The sequence below is a fragment of the Mustela erminea genome, chromosome 12 (assembly GCF_009829155.1).
Source record: "Mustela erminea isolate mMusErm1 chromosome 12, mMusErm1.Pri, whole genome shotgun sequence".
Taxonomy (NCBI): Eukaryota; Metazoa; Chordata; class Mammalia; order Carnivora; family Mustelidae; genus Mustela; species Mustela erminea.
Window position 1 is genome coordinate 49,676,764 of NC_045625.1, and position 19,278 is coordinate 49,696,041.

Genomic DNA, 19,278 nt, shown 5'->3' on the forward strand with positions numbered 1-19,278 from the left:
GCAGTCTGGCTGTGTGGCCTTGAGCAAAATCACACCTCCCATGTCTCAGTTTCATGTTTATAAAATGGGGATAATAGTGTCTTGTTTGTGGCATTACTATGAGGATTAGACGGGATAACATATAAAACTCTTAGCCCATGTGGTGGATAGTAATTGCTCAATAAACAGCCTATTAATTTCAGACTGCTTGCCTTGGACTAGGCTAGTCCTTTTATCTCCAGTATTTGATTTAATCCACATAATCCTACAAAGTAGAAGTTATCTACAGATCGGGAAGAAACTGAAGCTCAGAAGAATTACATTAACTAAGGAAAAAAAGGCTCCTTAACAGTATGCAAGCAGTCAGTGACAGGCCTAGAATTGGAAACCAGATCTTCCTGCCTCCAAAGTCCCTCTCTGCCATGTGCATTGCCTTCCGGAGTGAAGGAGAGCCTTCTTCCCTGCCCACACTAGGCTAAACTCGGGGGAGTCTGGGAAACCATGGTAGAGGCAAGAGAAGTCATTGCTATCCATAGATGCTATATTGTTTACAAACAGGTCACCATCTAAAAGAGCATTGGAGGGCACCTGGGTGGCTCAGTGGGTTAAAGCCTCTGCCTTCTGCTCAGGTCATGATCCCAGGGTCCTGGGATTGAGCCCTGCATTGGGATCTCTGCTCAGCAGGGAGCCTGCTTCTCCCTCTTTCTCTCTGCCGGCCTCTCTGCCTACTTGTGATCTCTATCTGTCAAATAAATAAATAAAATCTTAAAAAAAAAATACCCCAAGCTTGGTGATTCCACACTCTTTTTCCCTTCCTTCCTTCCTTTCTTCCAATCTCTTTCTCTCTCTCTTTTTTAAGATTGCATTTATTTATTTGACAGGGAGAGAGCATGCATAAGCAGGGAGAGCAGCAGGCAGAGGGAAAGGGAGAAGCAGACTCTCCATGGAGCAGGGACCCTGATGTGGGACTCGATCCCAGAACCCTGGGATCATGACCCGAGCCGAAGGCAGCTGCTTAATTGACTGAGCCACTCAAGCTTCCCTCCACACACTTTCTTTAATCACTCCTAGGCCCACTAAAAATTAAGAATTGAAGTGTTTCCCTTTTTGGGAAAAAGGTGGCAGACCGACAAGGAGGAGATACCGTGCTTGGTGACTTGAGAGGATACTCAGGGCTTTGGGTTAATGAGTAAGGCAAAGGAGGGGGTCCTAGGAGCAGACAGGTGGTGAAACATTTACTTTCAATTAAGAGTCTTTGGTACTTCAGAGTGAGACAGATTTTAGTTAACTAGCAACGAGTTCAGAACAACCCGGCCGCCCTCCCTATAGACAGAAAACATTCCACTTCAAGGAACATCAGTGTCTGAGTGGAAGCTTATTGCTTTATTGAAATCCCCTCTCACAATACCAATCACAATGTAGTATTTTGCCATGAAATTTATTTTTCTTGAGGAATAAGTCTTTATAGTGTGAAGTCAAAAAAAGTAACCTTATGGAAAGGGGGGATTATATAAAAACAAAGTTTTACTGGTTTGCAAAACAAGGGCCCTGGAGAGGGAAAATATTGCTATGCCTGTGGGGTCGATTTTATTGCAAGTGCTTGAATCAAAGTTATTCTTAATAAAGTCATGACTTTTTTTCTCAGAGCGCGGGTGAACAAAATAGATTGGCAGAGGTATTTTTGGTAGGCAGCAGTTCTTGGCTTTTGATTTGAGGTTTGTAGGAATCCTAAAATGATAGGGTGCTAATTGGTTCAGATTGAAAACTCAGGTAATTGGACTGATGGTGAACACGGGAATGGTAATGATATCTAATGTTTACATAGCATGGGATGCGGTTATTTTGTTTACTGTGCAAACACAATTATCTCTTGAGTGAACAGAAGATGAAAGCACTCACTGACTCATGTAGCCATGATTAGGGCCCATTTTATTAAATATATAAAATGTTAAACACACAATAATCTTTGTCTATGAAATACCAACAACATGCATTTTGAAAAAGAACAACTAAACTTTTATTAAGTGTATTTAGCACTGAAATTTGTACCCTCAGGGTGGCATATTTATGTGGAAGATTTCCTTGTCAATAATTAGGAAAATCTAAAATATTGGGAACCAGTAGTACTTCTGTAATAATAAAAATAAAAAGTAGGGGTGCCTGGCTGCCTCAATTGGTGGAGCCTGTGCCGCCTGATGCTCTGGGTTGTAAGTTTGAGCCCCATGTTGGGTGTAGAGATTACTTAAAAACAAAAACAAACAAACAAACAAAAATGTTAAAAAAAAAAGAATGTGGCAAGTTTGTGCCATCCTAAGGCTTTTCTGATACACAAACCTACAAATGAGAAAAGAATCATATAGGGATCTCTTTCTCTGTCTTATAAAGATTTATTTAGAGAGTGACTACAGAGTGGAGGAGGAGAGGGAGAGAGAGAGAGAGAGACTCGCAGACAGATTCTCCGCTAAGTGTGGACACTTAACCGACTGAGCCGGCAGGTGCCCTGCAAAGAGTGTTCTCTCTAAAGGTACTTGTTAATATGCAGTACTAGCCGTATGAACCCAACAGGTGTTGATTGTTTTCTCTAGGGTCTGGGAGGTGGAAGAGAAGTACTGGTAACAACAGTGGTGGCAGGAAAACACTGATACAGAGGGAGGAACTTATTAACAGCAGGAATAAATAGCATGCTAACCATTGCCTGGAAAATGCTTTAGATGAGAACAGTGATGTATTCTCTCTCTCTCTCTCTCTTCCCCCATGTGCTGTCCCAGAATACTGTGTATTTTTTTTTTTTGTATATTTTGTTTCTCTAATTAAAATCAACGTAAAAAAAAAGTTTAAAAATAAGCCATTCGGTGCTGTTCCTTGGTGGAAGGAAGTTGGAAATCACAAATGTGTGGGTTTGTGGCTGTGTTGATGTCTGAAGACAAGGGGTGCCCCAGCTGGTTGGTAAGAGTTGTCTGTGGCATATGAATAATTGACAGACTGCTTAGGTTTTGAGAGCTCCAATGGTCACCCTTTCTCCAGCGGTAAGTAGAATCCTAAGGTTCATTTATTACCATGTGTACAAAATGGGAAAACTTGCCATGAATTATAACTTCGAATTCTTTTCTCTCATCTAGTTGTGTAAAGAGACCTCACGTTTATTTAATAATATATTTCCATATCTTGTCATTTGATCAGTAATTATTCATTGGCAGATAGTCTGCGGTGTACCAGGCAGGATAAGGGACTCTAGCAGTGAGCAAGATAGAGAAGGTGCTGAGCTTGAGAGACAAGAGACCGTGCTCAGGCTCACCAGCAGACCAGCCAATGACCGCGAGCAGTAGGTGATGGGAGAGGCACGCGCTGGGATGAGAGAGCCTCTGTGCCAGGGGAAGGCTGCTGGGTGGATCTTAGGTAGAAGATAACCAGTGGAAGTCTTTCTGTGGGGGCAACAGTTGAGGCGAGACCCGAGGATGAGCCAGGCTTTCAGTGTGCAACAGGTTTCCATAGCCAGTGGCATGGAGCGAGCTCAGAACTGAGGGGGTTTTGCTCCGTGTGATGGCCCTTATCTGGAAAGGTGACATTCTGAGTTGATCCAGGTACCAGCTAACTAGGAAAGGCTTAGTGCACAGCCCTGCAGCGCAGGGTCAGGTCAGGTGTTGAACCCTGACTGCTGGGTGATTGGGAGACCAGCTGCAGCATCCCTCAAAGGGCTTGGGGCCACAGCGATTTACCCACTAGGGCACTGGAAGTATTTCATATTTAAACAGGCAGTATGGCATCTGTGTGGTTGACCATCAGTTATGCTTGTGTATAATGTTGTGATTTAAGGAATTTGGGTGATGAGCCGTTTGCTGCTATCCAGCATTAAAAAAAATTCTGGTCATTTCCTAGTTTAGTAGAGAAAAGTTAAGTTCCTGTTTTTAATGCTGGCAGTCTTTTTTTTTTTAATTTTTAATTTTTTATAAACATATATTTTTATCCCCAGGGGTACAGGTCTGTGAATTGCCAGGTTTACACACTTCACAGCACTCACCAAAGCACATACCCTCCCCAATGTCCATAACCCCACCCCCCTTCTCCCAGCCCCCCTCCCCCCAGCAACCCTCAGTTTGTTTTGTGAGATTAAGAGTCACTTATGGTTTGTCTCCCTCCCAATTCCATCTTGTTTCATTGATTCTTCTCCTACCCACTTACGCCCCCATGTTGCATCACCACTTCCTCATATCAGGGAGATCATATGATAGTTGTCTTTCTCTGCCTGACTTATTTCGCTAAGCATGATACGCTCTAGTTCCATCCACGTTGTCGCAAATGGCAAGATTTCATTTCTTTTGATGGCTGCATAGTATTCCATTGTGTATATATACCACATCTTCTTTATCCATTCATCTGTTGATGGACATCTAGGTTCTTTCCATAGTTTGGCTATTGTGGACATTGCTGCTATAAACATTCGGGTGCACGTGCCCCTTCGGATCACTACGTTTGTATCTTTAGGGTAAATACCCAGTAATAATGCTGGCAGTCTTGATTTGAAAACCTGGGGTCCCATTTCGAGAAGGTGGCATCATCAGACTGGCTGTATTCTTTCCCAGAAGATAACAGACCTGACTGTGTCTTTCTTGTAGGCGGCATCACTGTCCACATCTCCCTACCAAGATTTATGATAAAATAGAGAAACCATGTCTACTCTCCGAATACACCGAGAACTACCCTCTCTATCACTGTTACCTGCCCAGAGAGTCCTTCAAGCCCAAGATGGAGTACCAGAAAGCATCCATACCCATGGAAGGCCTGACCACATCAAGGTGAGTACAAGCAGAATAAATGTGTGAATGCTCACAAATAGAGTGCTGTCCAGGGCTAAGGTACGATATGAGTATAATATGCAGTATTAGTGCATCAAGGTACAGAATCAATGTACTATATCTTGGAAAAGTAATCCTATATTTGTTAGCCTGCTCAGGTTTTTTTTCCCAATCTCTCTCTCTCTCTCTCTCTTTTTAAAAGATTTTATTTATTTATTTGACACAGACACAGCGAGAGACACAGACACAGTGAGAGAGGGAGCACAGGCAGGGGGAGTGGGAGAGGGAGAAGCAGGCTTCCTGCAGAGCAGGGAGCCTGACTTGGGGCTCAATCCCAGGACTCTGGGCTCATGACCTGAGTCAAAGTCAGACACTTAACAACTGAACCACCCGGGCGCCCCTCCCAACCTCTTCTCCCAGAGAAAGAATTGATACTGCGAGTCTAGGGGTGAGGAAAGCTAAAATGATCTACGTACCAAAGGGTTGGAGGTTAAAGAAAGTATAAAGGGAGGAAACGATGGCAGGTGGGGGGAGGCTGGAAAGGGAGTTCAGGACTTTGGCACCTGGTCAGGTTGGGTGGAGTTGTGATGGGGATAGTGGTGAAAGGAAGCTTGATAGGGACGGAGCTGTTTGGAAATCATTCCCCAGACTTTGAATTGAGATCCCCTTGAATGTTTTTCAAGAATGGCCATTTTGACCCTTAAACAGCATTTGACTCTTAAGCAAAATGGGTTTGAACCGCAGAGTCCATTTACCTGTGGATTTTTTTTTTCCCCAATAGATAGAGTGCTGTAAATGTTTTCTCTTATGATTTTCTTCATAGCTTTTTTCTAGCTTATTATAAGAGTATGTCATATAACACATATCACACATAAAATATGTTAATTGGTTGCTACTGGTAAGGCTTCTGGTTCACAGTAGGCTATTAACACTTTGTTTTGGGGAGGCAGAAGTTATGTGTGGATTTTGAATGCATCAGAGTCATCATCCCTTACCTCTGCATTGTTCAAAAGTCCTTTTAGATTGCTCTTGACCTCTAAACTCAGATTCTTTAGAGAATCCAGTTTGAGAGACTGAACCACCTGGCTCAGGGTAGTAGGGTTGCAGAGAGATTTCCATTGAGAGGGTGGCGAAACTGATCAATTCCGGGTCTGCTCTGCGTGTGGCAAGGCTATCAGAATCTGCTGCTGACACCTGGTTAGTGACACCTGGGTGGTGATCTGTGACCTGTGATTGGTGACCTAGTGGAGTAGAAACATCTTGGACGGTGGTTGAGCAGTGTCCCAGATCGTATACTTGGAGCCCTGATGGGACCGGAGAAAGGGACGGCTTCTCTACCTCCGGCATTCCTCATCCCTACAGGAGGGGATGGCTGGGAGGTGGAGATCCTAGACTATGTAAATTAATGCAGCACAGAGCTTGCACATTACAGGACTCAAGACCTGGTAAATTTTCTTCCTATTGCTCCCTCTTAGCTCATAATTTTGTGCTTTCCTAGTAAAGGTCCCAGTGGTTCAGGTGAAGCAGAACGGCTCTAACTCATTCTGCCTCCAGGTTCTCCCCAAAATGGGCCTGTTTACATCCTCTTTTGAGATTGTGGTTTGGAGGCATGAAGGATTCCTACAAAAAGCCGCTGTGTTCTAGATCCAAAGGAAGTCCATGTATGAGTTATGAGGCAGAAAAACCCATGAAGAGATAAAGGAAGCCGATGGATTTCTGATATTAAGGCTGGGAGGGAGTTGAGGGCTGATGATCTGAGTGGAGTCTGATGCAAGACTCCACTCAGATCATCTCTTTTTTTTTCCCCCTCAGCACTTCCCCCTGAATCAGATTATCTTTTCAATTATTTTTTTTTTAAATCTTTTTTCTTATTTATTTATTTATTTATTTATTTGACAGAGAGAGATCACAAGTAGGCAAAGGCAGGCAGAGAGAGAGAGAGGAGGAAGCAGGCTCCCTGCTGAGCAGAGAGCCCGATGCGGGACTCGATCCCAGGACCCCGAGATCATGACCCGAGCCGAAGGCAGCGGCTCAACCCACTGAGCCACCCAGGTGCCCCCATCTTTTCAATTTTTTAAAAGATTTTATTTACTTATTTGACAGAGAGAAGCATAGCGAGAGCAGGAACACAAGCAAGGAGAGTGGAAGAGGGAGAAGCAGCCTCCCCCTGGACAGGGAGCCTGATGCAGGGCTCGATCCCATGACCCTGGGATCATGAACCTGACCTGAAGGCAGGCACTTAACGACTGAGCCATCCAGGCTTCCTTGAATCAGATCATCTTCATGTGAAACAGACATCTAACATGATTTGGTTTACGCAGAATGTTTGGTCAGTGCTGATGAAGAGTCCTAGGCTTATGTAATGCTTTGAGGGTTGGATGTTGAAGGTTGCTCTTTATTTGTTGGTCACAAGCTTAGGGGGATGAGGGTAAGTCCTCTGTAGCATGAGCCCTGCCCCATCACCTAGCTCTGAGGTCCCCATATGGGCCCCACACGCCTTCCTTCCTCCCGATGGTGCTTTGCGAAAATGAAAGCTTCCCCTCTGACCTGTCCTCAATTATCCTTGCCTCATGTCACTAAAAGCCATAAACCTATCACCCAGAAGTTCCCTCTGTCTCTGCCAGAGTGACAATACCATTCATGTCAAAATGTGGCCAAAGTGGAGGATTGCAGATACTAAAAGAAGTTCCAAAACAAGTTGTTCATGACTGTAAGGGTCTTAAAAGAAAAGGTGACAGGATCAAGGTTACCCATGGGAAGGAAGAAGAGCAGAAATTCTTCTCTCCTCTCCTTATATCCTTCCCCAGAGAGAGAAGTTAAGGGGAAGATGAGCAGAGGGCACCTCTTCACTCACCTGCACCTCAAGCTCATTGTATCTCAGCCTGGTGCCTGCCATGCTGGGCACTAGTTTGCATAGACTGGGAATGTCTCAGGATTCATTTTTTTTTTTTAAGATTTTATTTATTTATTTGACAGGGAGAGAGATCACAAGTAGGCAGAGAGGCAGGCAGAGAAAGGGGAGGAAGCAGGCTCCCTGCTGAGCAGAGAGCACAATGCGGGGCTTGATCCCAGGACCCTGAGATCATGACTGGGGCCGAAGGCAGCGGCTTAACCCACTGAGCCACCCAGGTGCCCCCAGGATTCATTTAAAAAAAAAAAAAAGTTTTAGTGAGCTTTTATTAGGATAAATGAACAAAAGCCAAGATGTTACCAACTATGTTTTCTGAACCACAGAAACTTAGCAGAGACTCTGGTCAGTATTCTTGCATATACAGCAGACTTCTGTCTGAAGAAATGTAGAGAGGTCGTCATCTGAGTGCTCCAGCAGAGGCTTCTGGGGGAAGGAACCGGTCATCCCTGTATCAGCACACCCCTCTGTCAGCATGGATTGTCACTTCTCTGCCGTGAGGACCCTTGTTACCTGACCATCCCAGCCACTTCTCTATGTAAAGGGACCCAACTTAGTTTCTGAGATTGGACAAGGGGCTGCCACCTGCTGAATTTTCAAAAAGTCACATGGCTCAGGGCTTGGCTGGGTTGGGTGATTAAGTCCAGACACAAAAAACACCTGGTTTCTGGAAAGGTTATCATCCCAGCATGAGGCATGATTACAGCTGCACACAACTCTTACTGACTGTAAATCTTAGGGATTTACAGCAGGTGCCAAGAGGGGAATGCTTGTGATTTTTAGCCTTTCTTAGCACGAGGCAGTCTCTTGCAGCCCTTGGTGAGTCTCTTCTATAGGATTTGCCTTTAGTTTGAATGGATGGGAGATCAATTTATGAATAAGAGGTTTGCACTTCAAGCCTCATTTCCCCTTAGGCATGTCACCATGTAAAACACTTGGGCCCCATTCTAGGACATTAGTTTGTTAGGCAGATCTCTAAGGATGGTGGAATGGATAACCTGAGAGGAAGGAGGTAAGTCTTCAAGATGGTGTTGTATTTTATTCTAAGGGGTGGGGGGGCCATGGTGGGAGGGGTGTGAACTGGAAGCGTAGGAGGGAAGGAAGACTAGGGTTCTGACTTGATGGGTTTGGCTCAAGGGCAGAAGGCAGCCAGCTGGTATCACATATTCCTTTATTTATTGACAAGACTCTTGTTTAAACTGTGTGGAGTTGGGTGGGGGTTGGGGGAGAGCTAAAAGAGAAAAGACATTTGGAATCCTCTTCAAATGCTAGGAAAAAAGCAGGAAAGTTGGTAGTGGGCTAAGTCTTTCCCTACTCATTGACTTATACCCATTTTCTACCCAGAGCTGTACCCTTGGGAATATACCTACTCCCCTGCCCTATAGATTGGGCCCAAGAATTAAGAAGAAATGCAGAAAGAGGTCTCAGCATTAGACTTGCCTGGGAAATTTCAGAGCCTTTGATGTTGTGGATTTTTGATTGAATTTGGGAACATTTTGACCATTATTTCTTCAAGTGCTTTCTTTCTCTGAGACTCTGTTCATTTCTGTCAGTCGTTTTTTTCTGTTTTTAAAATCAATAGTTTCTGTTCATCTGTCTTCAAGTTCACAGAGTATTTCCTCAAGCTCTATTCTGATATTAAGTGACTAATTTCAGTAATTGTATATTTCATTCATGGAAGTTACATCTGATTATTTCTAGATAGTTTCTATTTCTCTTATGAATTTTCTATATTTTAATTTATTTTGACCTTATTTTGCTTTTTATAATTAAGCACAATTAGAATAGCGGCTTTAGAAATCTTTGTTTGCTAACTGTAGCATCTGGGTCTGCTTGATCTTCAGGATTATCTTTTATTTATTTATTTATTTTATTTTATTATTTTTTAAAGATTTTATTTATTTATTTGAGAGAGAGACAGTGAGAGAGAGCATGAGCAAGGAGAAGGTTAGAGAGCGAAGCAGACTCCCCATGGAGCTGGGAGCCCGATGCGGGACTTGATCCTGGGACTCTGGGATCATGACCTGAGCCGAAGGCAGTCATCCAACCAACTGAGCCACCCAGGATTATCTTTTTTTTTCTCTTAAGAATGGGTCATATTTTTCTGCATATATGTCAGTGATATTAGATTGTTCCTGTATATTGTTCAAGTTCTGTTGCAAAGACTCTGGATTTATTTTTTCATTCCTCCAAAGAGTTTATTTATATTACTGTTTTTAAAGACAGATAGAAGGGTAATTTGATTTGATTCAAAATGAAAACTGTCTTCGGTGGTACCTCCAGTCTCAGTTCCGGTGTTTTTTTTTTTTTTTTTTTTTTTTTTTTTTTTGAGAGAGCACCTGAGTTGCAAGGGGCAGGAGGAGAGAGAGAATCTTAAGCACGTGGGGCTCGATCTTATGATCCTGAGCTCATGACCTGAGCTGAAATCAGGAGTCAGACACGTAGCTGACTGAGCCAGCCAGGGGCCCCATCAGTTCAGTAATTTATCATTAGCATGGTTGTTTGTGAACTCAGGGGGAGCCCTGGGTGCATTTTATGTACTGAAGCCAGAGCTTCCTGTCTTGGCTTTTCTCCTTTCTAGGATTTTTTCCTTACTTTCCAGCATGTGTGGTTGCCTCAGACTTGGTCCTCTGGTTCTTCAGTCGGATATGGGAGGTTTTCTGTTTATGTTATGCTGCTTGGCTTGGCACAGATTGGAGCCTGCCTTCATACTGGAAGCTTTGGGAAAAACAAAGGTCCCACCACAAAATGGAAACTTACACAGAGGTTCATGCAGTACCAGTCCCTACTTCTGCCTGTTAGCTTTGCTCTAGCATATGCCTGTCTTGGTTGCTCTTCAGTGCTCATAGGTAGTTGTTCTTCATGTTTTTGTACAGAACTGATGTGAAGTGGTGACAGATGTTACCTTCAGCTCTAGTGGGCATTGAGGAGATGAGAGAGTATGGCAGGAGACAGATACTGGAGGCTGGTCCTTAGAATCCTGTCTGTCACAGCCCAGACAAGGAAGGCTCAGTGTGTCCTTGCCAGGATCAGGGGCATGAATCAAGCCTTGCGAATCTGCCTCAGGATCTTTCTCAGTGTGCTGGGCTGGGCTCTCAGCCTCTCTAGTGGTTTTCTGAGAGGGTGCCTTTTAACCCTGGGGAATGTTAGAATTATGTGTGGAAGGTGTGAAATGAAATCAACTGACAAAGAGCCAAACCCTGTATTGGAGATTGCAAGAGAGGAAAAACATGAGGAGGAGAATCACAGAAATCAAGGAGAGTGTGCGCAAAAGATGAGTCACAGTATGGATGCTTACAGGATGGTTCTAGAGAATAACGGCCTGAAGAGCAGTGACTGGACTTGAAAACCTGGTGGGACTTCAGGGGGCCTGGGCTAGAAGAAAGGGCTAGCAGAACCAAATTGAATGGTGGGGGGACTGTGAATGGGAGGTAAGGAAGGCAAGTCTGTGTGTAGGCAACCCTTTCTGGAAGAGAGAGAGGAGGGCAGTGGACTGCAATGAGCTGTATCACTTCAGTTTTTTCCTTTAAAGTTGGAAAAAATTGAAAAATGCTTATTGAGAGAAAGGAGCCAGTACGAGGAAACAGTTAACTCACAGACTAGTATATGGACAGGATCATTTTTTTTAAAAATTATGTTCTGTTAGACACCACACAGTACATCATTAGTTTTTGATGTAGTGTTCCATGAGTCATTGTTTGCAAATAACACCCAGTGCTCCATGCAATCTGTGCCCTCCTTAATACCTACCACCAAACTCACCGATCCTCCCACCTCCCTCTCTTCTAAAACCCTCAGTTTGTTTCCCAGAGTCCATAGTCTTTCATGGTTCATCTCCCACTTCGATTCCCTCACCCTTCATTTTTCCCTTCCTTCTAATGTCCTCCATACTATTCCTTATGTCCCACAAATAAGTGAAACCATGTGATAATTGAGTTTCTCTGCTTGACTTATTCCACTTAGCATAATCTCCAGTCCCATCCATGTTGACTTATTCCACTTAGCATAATCTCCTCCAGTCCCATCCATGTTGATGCAAAAGTTGGGTATTCATCCTTTCTGATGGCCGAGTAATATTCCATTGTATATACGGACCATATCTTCTTTATTCATTTGTCTGTTGAATGGCATCTCGACTCTTTCCACAGTTTGACTATTGTGGACATTGCTACTATGAACATTGGGGTGCATGTGCCCCTTATTTTCACTACATCTGTATCTTTGAGGTAAATAACCAGTAGTGCAATTGCTGGGTTGTAGGGTAGCTCTATTTTTAATTTTTTGAGGAACTTCCGTACTGTTTTCCAAAGTGGCTGCACCAACTTGCATTCCCACCAACAGTGAGAGGGTTCCTTTTTTTCCACATCCTCTCCACCATCTGTTGTTTCTTGCCTTGTCAATTTTTGCCATTCTAACTGGTGTAAGGTGGTATATCAGTGTGGTTTTGATTTGAATTTCCCTGATGGCTAATGATGATGAACATTTTTCATGTGTCTGTTAGCCATTTATATGTCTTCTTTGGAGAAGTGTCTGCTCATGTCTTCTGCCCATTTTTTGACATGATTATCTGTGGGTTTTTTTTTTTTTTTTTGGTGTTGAGTTTGGGAAGTTCTTTATAGATCTTTGATATTAGCCCTTTGTCTGTAGTGTCATTTGCAAACATCTTCTCCCATTCTGTGGGCTGCCTCTTTGTTTTGTTGACTGTTTCCTTTGCTGTGCAGAAATTTTTTTATCTTGATGAAGTCCCGAAAGTTTGTTTTCACTTTTGTTTCCCTTGCCTTTGGAGACGTGTCTTGAAAGAATTTGCTGAGGCAGATGTTGAAGAGGTTCCTGCCTATGTTCTCCTCTAGGTTTTTGATGGATCCCTGTTTCATGTTGATGTCTTTCATCCATTTTGAGTTTATCTTTGTATATGGTTTAAGAGACTGGTTGAGTTTCATTCTTCTGTATATAGTTGTATGGACAGGTTCCTGAGAAGCAGGAGAATTATGATAAGGGGTGAAGAGATTGGCTTTGGGCAAGAGGAGAAACTCTTTTTAAAATGGATTCCATTTAATTGATGGATTAATTAGACATACTAACAAGTACTGAAGTTTTTGGGGATAAACAGTAGGCTAAAAAAAATAATTACATGGTCCTTCATCACTTTGAAAATCTCCATTTCCCACTTCCAGGACCCTTGTTGGCCTTTATGTTATTTCTTATTTTGTCAGTCTCTGGTCAAACATCTTTCTTTAGCTTTGTCTAATGACTGGAAGTCAAGTTTTTAGGACTTTCCCAGCAGGGCCACTTTAACCTTTGCTTAACTTGGAGTTTAACTCTTGGCCTTCCATACTATATAACTTTCATGGCTATGCACCTAAAAGAGACTTAACATCTTTGACCAATTTTTGTCTTGGTTCATAGTCACAAGGGGCACAGGCACTAGGTAGGGAGTATAACACAGGAAGAAGTTGGTGTGTTCTTTAAAAAAAAAATTAAATTTGAGTAATTTCTGGGAAGAATAAAATTCTTTTCTCTTATAAGAGAAAAGCTTACAAGACCTTAAAAGCTGTAAGATTATGTGAGATTGGGGATGTGTAATTATGTTGTGGTTAATGGTAGATTTCATTGAGTTTTCAACATAAAAACATAATGAGGAAACACATATATATTGATCAAATTCACTCTTTTTTTAAAATTTAAATTTAATTAGCCAGCATATAGTAAATCATTAGTTTCAGATGTAGTGTTCAATAATTCATCAGTTCCATGTAACACCCAACCTTGATCAAATTCACTCTTCAGCCCCAGTAAATACTTTTTGATGGGGTATAAATGAAATACACTTTAAACTTTATGACTCTTCAGAAGTAGATCACTCCTCCACTTCCAACTACTGCAAAGATCCTTTGCTTTGTTATTGCTGATCAGTAAATACAACCATGGTTGTACTTTTACAAAGAAACTTGAATTTTGTACCAGAGAAGGAGATTCAGTTAATATTTTCACTCCCTGAATATGATAAGCAAGGATTTTGATGTATCAGTTTTTGTCTTTGAGTAACCAATTTCAGGATAGCCCATGAGCTGGTGAGTTTCGTTCTCATTTATCTGCTCTTTTCCTGTGGAAACAGCAGGAAAATTAAGCACGTTTTCATTGTCATTGAGTTTGGTGGCCCTTGAAGGAAGGTTCTCCCAGTCTCTCGGAGGGGGAAGTTGGTTCACTGGCTAAAACGACAGCAGAAGAGGATGTGTCTGTGTGAAGGGTCACAGAATATGGTGGGCCTGTGACTGGAAAGCGCTCCTGGCTGCTTTGGGGTTGGGAGTGCTCCATGGGGGATGCTCCATTCAGCTCTGTTCTTTGCTTGCCGTAGTTATATCTTGCTACTCCTTGGAAATGAAGAGGGCTGAATCCTTGGGTTGTCATCAGCGAACATAGGTTTATATGGGCATGTGGCACCTCAGGCCATCACCACCCCTTTTTTGCAGTGAGGCGAGCTCATCTCCTCTTTGGCAGCACACAAGCTGATGATGGCCATTTTGCAGCTATGCAGCCTAGGGCCTTACTTCCTGTTGCCTGCTGTAGTTGGCTAAGTATTAAACAGACATCAGCATGAGGTACTTGTACACTGAAAAAAGTAGAAATATGGAACTGACCCTTGGCTTCTTGTTTATCCTGTTCCCTCCATAAGCCCCAGTTTATACAGAGTCAGCTTCCAGATGCATCAGGTCACTCAGCTTCCTCTTGCTCTTTGCCAACATGGGGCCCTTGGGAAGGGAGCCCAAGTGGAAGACCCTGTAACTACTGCTGAGATAGATTTTTAAATCTACACAGAGGGAGGTACTGGGAGTTCAACTGAAGCATCTCCCATTTTCCCCTTAGAGCCCTAGAGAGACCAATTCTCCTGCTTCCTAACTCTCTCCTCCCACCCCACCAAGCACTTTCAGGCCCCAGTTTGTGTTTATTCACAACCATGTGTATAATTCATGCAAGACAGGTTACAGTGGAGCGTGTTACCTTTGTTATTCAAGCATGGCTCAGTAATGCTGCTCCAGATTTTGGCCGGGAAGTAGGTTTTATTGGTGTTTGGGCCTGATGTTTTCCTGTCCGGAAACCTCCCCCTTCCCTTGGCGAGGTTGTTTTGGCAAGCACCACCAGGGAAAATCTCCCTTCCACTTGTCCAGTTGGATAAATGGGTTCCAAGCAAAAAACAGGCTGTTGTATAAATCAGCAGCCCTTGGGGGGAAATGTTTGCTTAAAAGAGTTTGCCTTGAGCAGTGGGGAGTCAAGACTGCCCTGGCAGGCAGTGAAAGCCCCATCTGAGCGCTGGTTTGGCCAGGATCATTCCTGGTGTTGGTGCAGTTAGCATCTTGGCATTGCTGTAACTGAAGGATGTTCTGGGAAGGGAGTGCTTCCTGCCTCATTGAAGACCATCATGCTTGTTCTGACCTATTGTTTTTCATACTCCCTGAGATAATGGGAGCACTGATGCCAGAGAGCTGAGAAAGTGGGAAACAGAGGAGGAAGAGCAGTTAGGAGGACAGAGCAGCAGATGACTTTACAGCAAACATTTGTAGAATCGGGTAAATGGAAACCTTTAGGAGCCTTCTCCTGGGTCAATGCCATATGCTTATTTTCCTTTTAGGAGAGATTTTGGGCCTCACAAAGTATTACCAGTGAAGATTTACCAGCCTGACCAGTTCGTCCCAAGTGAAGAGAACATGGATCTACTCACAACGTATAAACAGGATTATAACCCCTACCCTGTCTGCCGAATGGACCCCATCAAGCCTCGGGACAGTAAATACCCGTGTGGTGACAAGATGGAGTGTCTGCCTACTTACAAAGGTGGGAGAGTGCTGGAGGGGCAGGTTGGGGAAGGATAGGCTGAATCTGTAGGTAGGCCAGGAAATGGGTTTTACAGGTACACCCTTGGAGTGCAGGGGTCGGGGGAATTAATCCTGCAGGCCAAATCTGGTCCGCAGCCTGTTTTTGTAGAGCTGGAGAGCCAAGAGTGACTTTTAAATTTTTGAATGATTAAAACAAATCAGACTATTATTTTAGGAAATGTGAAAATTACATGATGTTCAAACCCTGGCATTCATAAGTATATTTTGTTGGAGCGTGGCCACACTCATTTGTTTATGCATTATCTGTGGCTACCTTCTGTGCTATAGTGGTGAATCTGAGTGTTTGTGATGGAGACTCTATGGCCTGTAAAGCCCAAGACATTTAATATCTGGTCTTTTATAGAAAAGATGTGCCACCTCCTGCCATAACTTGCGATTAGAATTCTAGACTGAGGAAGCATTTCAAGTTTGTTAGGTTCCATTGCTGATTGAGTGATTGATTCATTCATCCATTAAAAAAAAATATGGAAACTTAATGTAAATACAGAAAAATGTACAAATCTTTATTATACAGGCCAATGATTTTTTAAAAAAGATTTTATTTTTCTTCCCCTCTCTCTCTGCCTGTCTCTCTGCCTACTTGTGATCTCTGTCTGTCAAATAAATAAAATCTTTAAAAAAAATAAAAGATTTTATTTATTTATTTGATAGAGAGATAGTGAGAGAGGGAACACAAGCAGGGGGAGTGGGAGAGGGAGAAGCAGGCTTCCTGCTTGGGGCTTGATCCCAGAACCCTGGGACCATGACCTGAGCCAAAGGTAGATGCTTAATGACTGAGCCACCCAGGTGCCCCCAGACCAATGATTCTGGAGTGAACACATTCCTGTAAACAGTGCCCAGATCAAGAAATAGAACATTAATCCCACCTAGGGTAGAACCATTATGCTGACTTTAAACACCATAAATTAGTTTTACTAGTTTTGTACTTCATATAAAAGGGATGGATTCATTCTTTTTTTTTTTTTAAATTTATGTCTTTTTTTTAAGAGAGGGGGGTGGGGAGAGGCAGAGGGAGAGAATCTCTGACTCAGGGCTCCATCTCACGACCCTTGAGATCACGACCTGAGCTGAAACCAAGAGTCGGATGCTTAACCGGCTGAATCACCCCTGATTCATTGTTTTATTGAGCATCTGTTCCATCCCAGGCATGGTTTCAGCAGCTGTGAAGCAAGCATCATGACCTGCTCTGACTTAACAGTCCTGTAGGAGAGCTGGGATGTGGAGTGGTAGGGACGGTGAACATGTGTGGTGGTCACTCTGTGGAGCACAAGCCACAGGCTCAGACCATGGAGATGGAGGCCAGTTCGTAATCCCTAACTCTTCTGCTTGTGATGCATATGGGCACATGGTTGCCCCAGGAATAGATGTTCGACTGTTCATGTAACATCTTTGTGGGTCCCTAAATAACTGTGCTCTTAGACACTTTTATTTAGTCAATCGAAACATTTAGGCGAGCGGGGCTGGGGAGACTTGTGGGGATGTAGGAATCCTCCAGAAGCCCTTCTAGGAGTTCTACATCTATCATTTCAAAGGCACCATGCATGGCTTAGCTTCTCTGCTTCTTGCAAGAACCTGGACTCTTGTCATTTTGCCACCTCATCTTTAGTATCATTTTCTTCCACCCTCACCTTCTGCCAGGCTGCATTTTGGACGTGGTCATACCCTGAAATGCCTCCTCCTTTTTGCACCCCAATATCCAGGGCTCCTAGCTTGATTTCTTAACTATTTCTTCCAGGAGAGTTTTGGCCTTATTGAGATCCCCTCTGCACTGGTGCCTTAACCTTCCATGTCCCCAACAGTCCCTCCTATGTTTGTGCCCTATGTAGCCTATTTTCTGGCACATTCTCTGGTATATCATTGCAGCCCTCTTTTACTCCCTCTCCTGTCCTCCTGTTGCTTCCTGCCAGCAAAGCCCACATCCTGCCTTCTCCATGTCTACACTTGGGTATATACCAGAGCATGTCTCCAAACTTACCTGCTTTTATCCATTTTCCACAGAAAAGAACCAGGGAGAGCTTTTAAAAATGGCGGTATGATCTGACCTCTTCTCTGTTGAAACTTTGCAAATACTGTGGTCCCTAGGATGAAATCCCAAATCTTTACCATCTCCTCTGGTACTTTGCAGATTTTGGAGCCTCCCCACCAGTGCCCTTCTGCTCTGGCCACAGGACCTTCTTTCAGTTCCTTTCCTGCATTTCTTTTCTGTCACAGGGCCTGTTGCACGTGCTATTTCCTCTGTATAGAGCCCTCTACCCTTCCCTTGTCTAGCACTCTTCCTTCAATGAGCAGCAGAAATATCACGCCCTTTGCAGCCTTTTTAGACCTTCCCCCATACCAGACTATCTACATCTTATCAGATGCCCCGAGAGAGTCTTACAATCCTCTGTTTTGTCATTCATTGTGTAATTTTGTTTTGTTTTGTTTTGCTTAGCATTTGTCTTCTTGGCTAGGCCTTAATCTCTAAGGTGGCAGGGATCTTTTTCAGCAATAAAACAGGCACTGTAGTAGATGCTCTACAAAGAAGTCATGACAACCAGGTGCATGGTGAGGTGGCATTCTGGTTTTGGTAGTACTCCTCCATCTCCCTTTCCATCTAGTGCTTACAGAAGGCAAGAAAAGGGGTGCCATGGACCGTAAAAAGGTAAGAAGAAAGCACAAAACTAGACTGAGCCCTTATTGCTGATGGGAGAAGGAGTAGGGACTCTGGTAGAGTATGTCCATCTGCAAACTCTCCTTTCTTTCACATGCTCCTTAGGGGGCCCCTTGATTTAAGAATCTTGGAGTTAGAGACTCTTCAGTACACCTGCCTGCTCAGCTCAATTCCCCTTCCCCTTTTGTCCTAGGGGCAGAGAAAGGTCTGGGAGTGAGAAATGGTTTATTAGTTGCATTACTTCCCTATGATGTAGTGGCTTCCAAAAGTGGGCCTTGACTGCCCAACGTGTATTTTCATCATTTAGTCAGGCAGTGGCACAACAAATGTCTGTTTTTTTAGCGAGGAAATCAATGAATGAATCGTTGTTTATAAGGCTCCAGGTGACACAGTCTGGACTTAGATTTATTCAAATCCCCACCTAGTCCATTACTCTGTGGGTCCTTGCTTAGAGCAGGAGTGAAGCAGGACAGTTACTCTCCCTTGCAAAGCCTTGTGCATGAATGAGGGGGCCACACCCTTGCCTCATCACTTGGTGTATCACCTTTCCATGACTTGTCTCTTGTGGACATTTGCTTCCTTAGGAAATCCTTTTTTAAAATTTTTTAAAGATTTATTTATTTATTTATTTGACAGAGATCATAAGTAGGCAGAGAGGCAGGCAGAGAGAGAGGGGGAAGCAGGCTCCCTGCTGAGCAGAGAGCTCAATGTGGGGCTTGATCCCAGGACCCTGAGATCATGATCTGAACTGAAGGCAGAGGCCCAACCCACTGAGCCACCCAGGTGCTCCAGGAAGTCTTTTCCATAGCATCCTTCATAGTTTTATGGACATATATTGATTCTTCTCCCAAAGGAGAAGAACAAAACCAAAGTCCAAGGTCATTAAATGTGTGTATTTCAACGGGTGCCATCTATGTTATGTCTGTGTTCCATGTACTATAGCTCTACAAGAAAAATATGCAAACTTTTTTCTTCTATTATGGCCAACACCTTTGGCGGAGTCCAGAAAACCACCATTAAATATGCTCCAGCAGCATTTGGTTGTAATTTTGACGT

General features: G+C 43.4%; 1 protein-coding gene across 1 annotated transcript in view; it reads left to right on the plus strand.

The window, feature by feature from the left end:
• Nucleotides 1-19,278, plus strand: part of SAXO1 (stabilizer of axonemal microtubules 1) — a 102,399-nt gene that overhangs the window by 69,660 nt on the left and 13,461 nt on the right. The window contains exons 2-3 of the mRNA XM_032308763.1: nucleotides 4,593-4,772; nucleotides 15,308-15,510. Of these exons, the coding sequence (XP_032164654.1) occupies nucleotides 4,593-4,772; nucleotides 15,308-15,510 (383 nt within the window). The remainder of the gene's footprint in view (nucleotides 1-4,592; nucleotides 4,773-15,307; nucleotides 15,511-19,278) is intronic.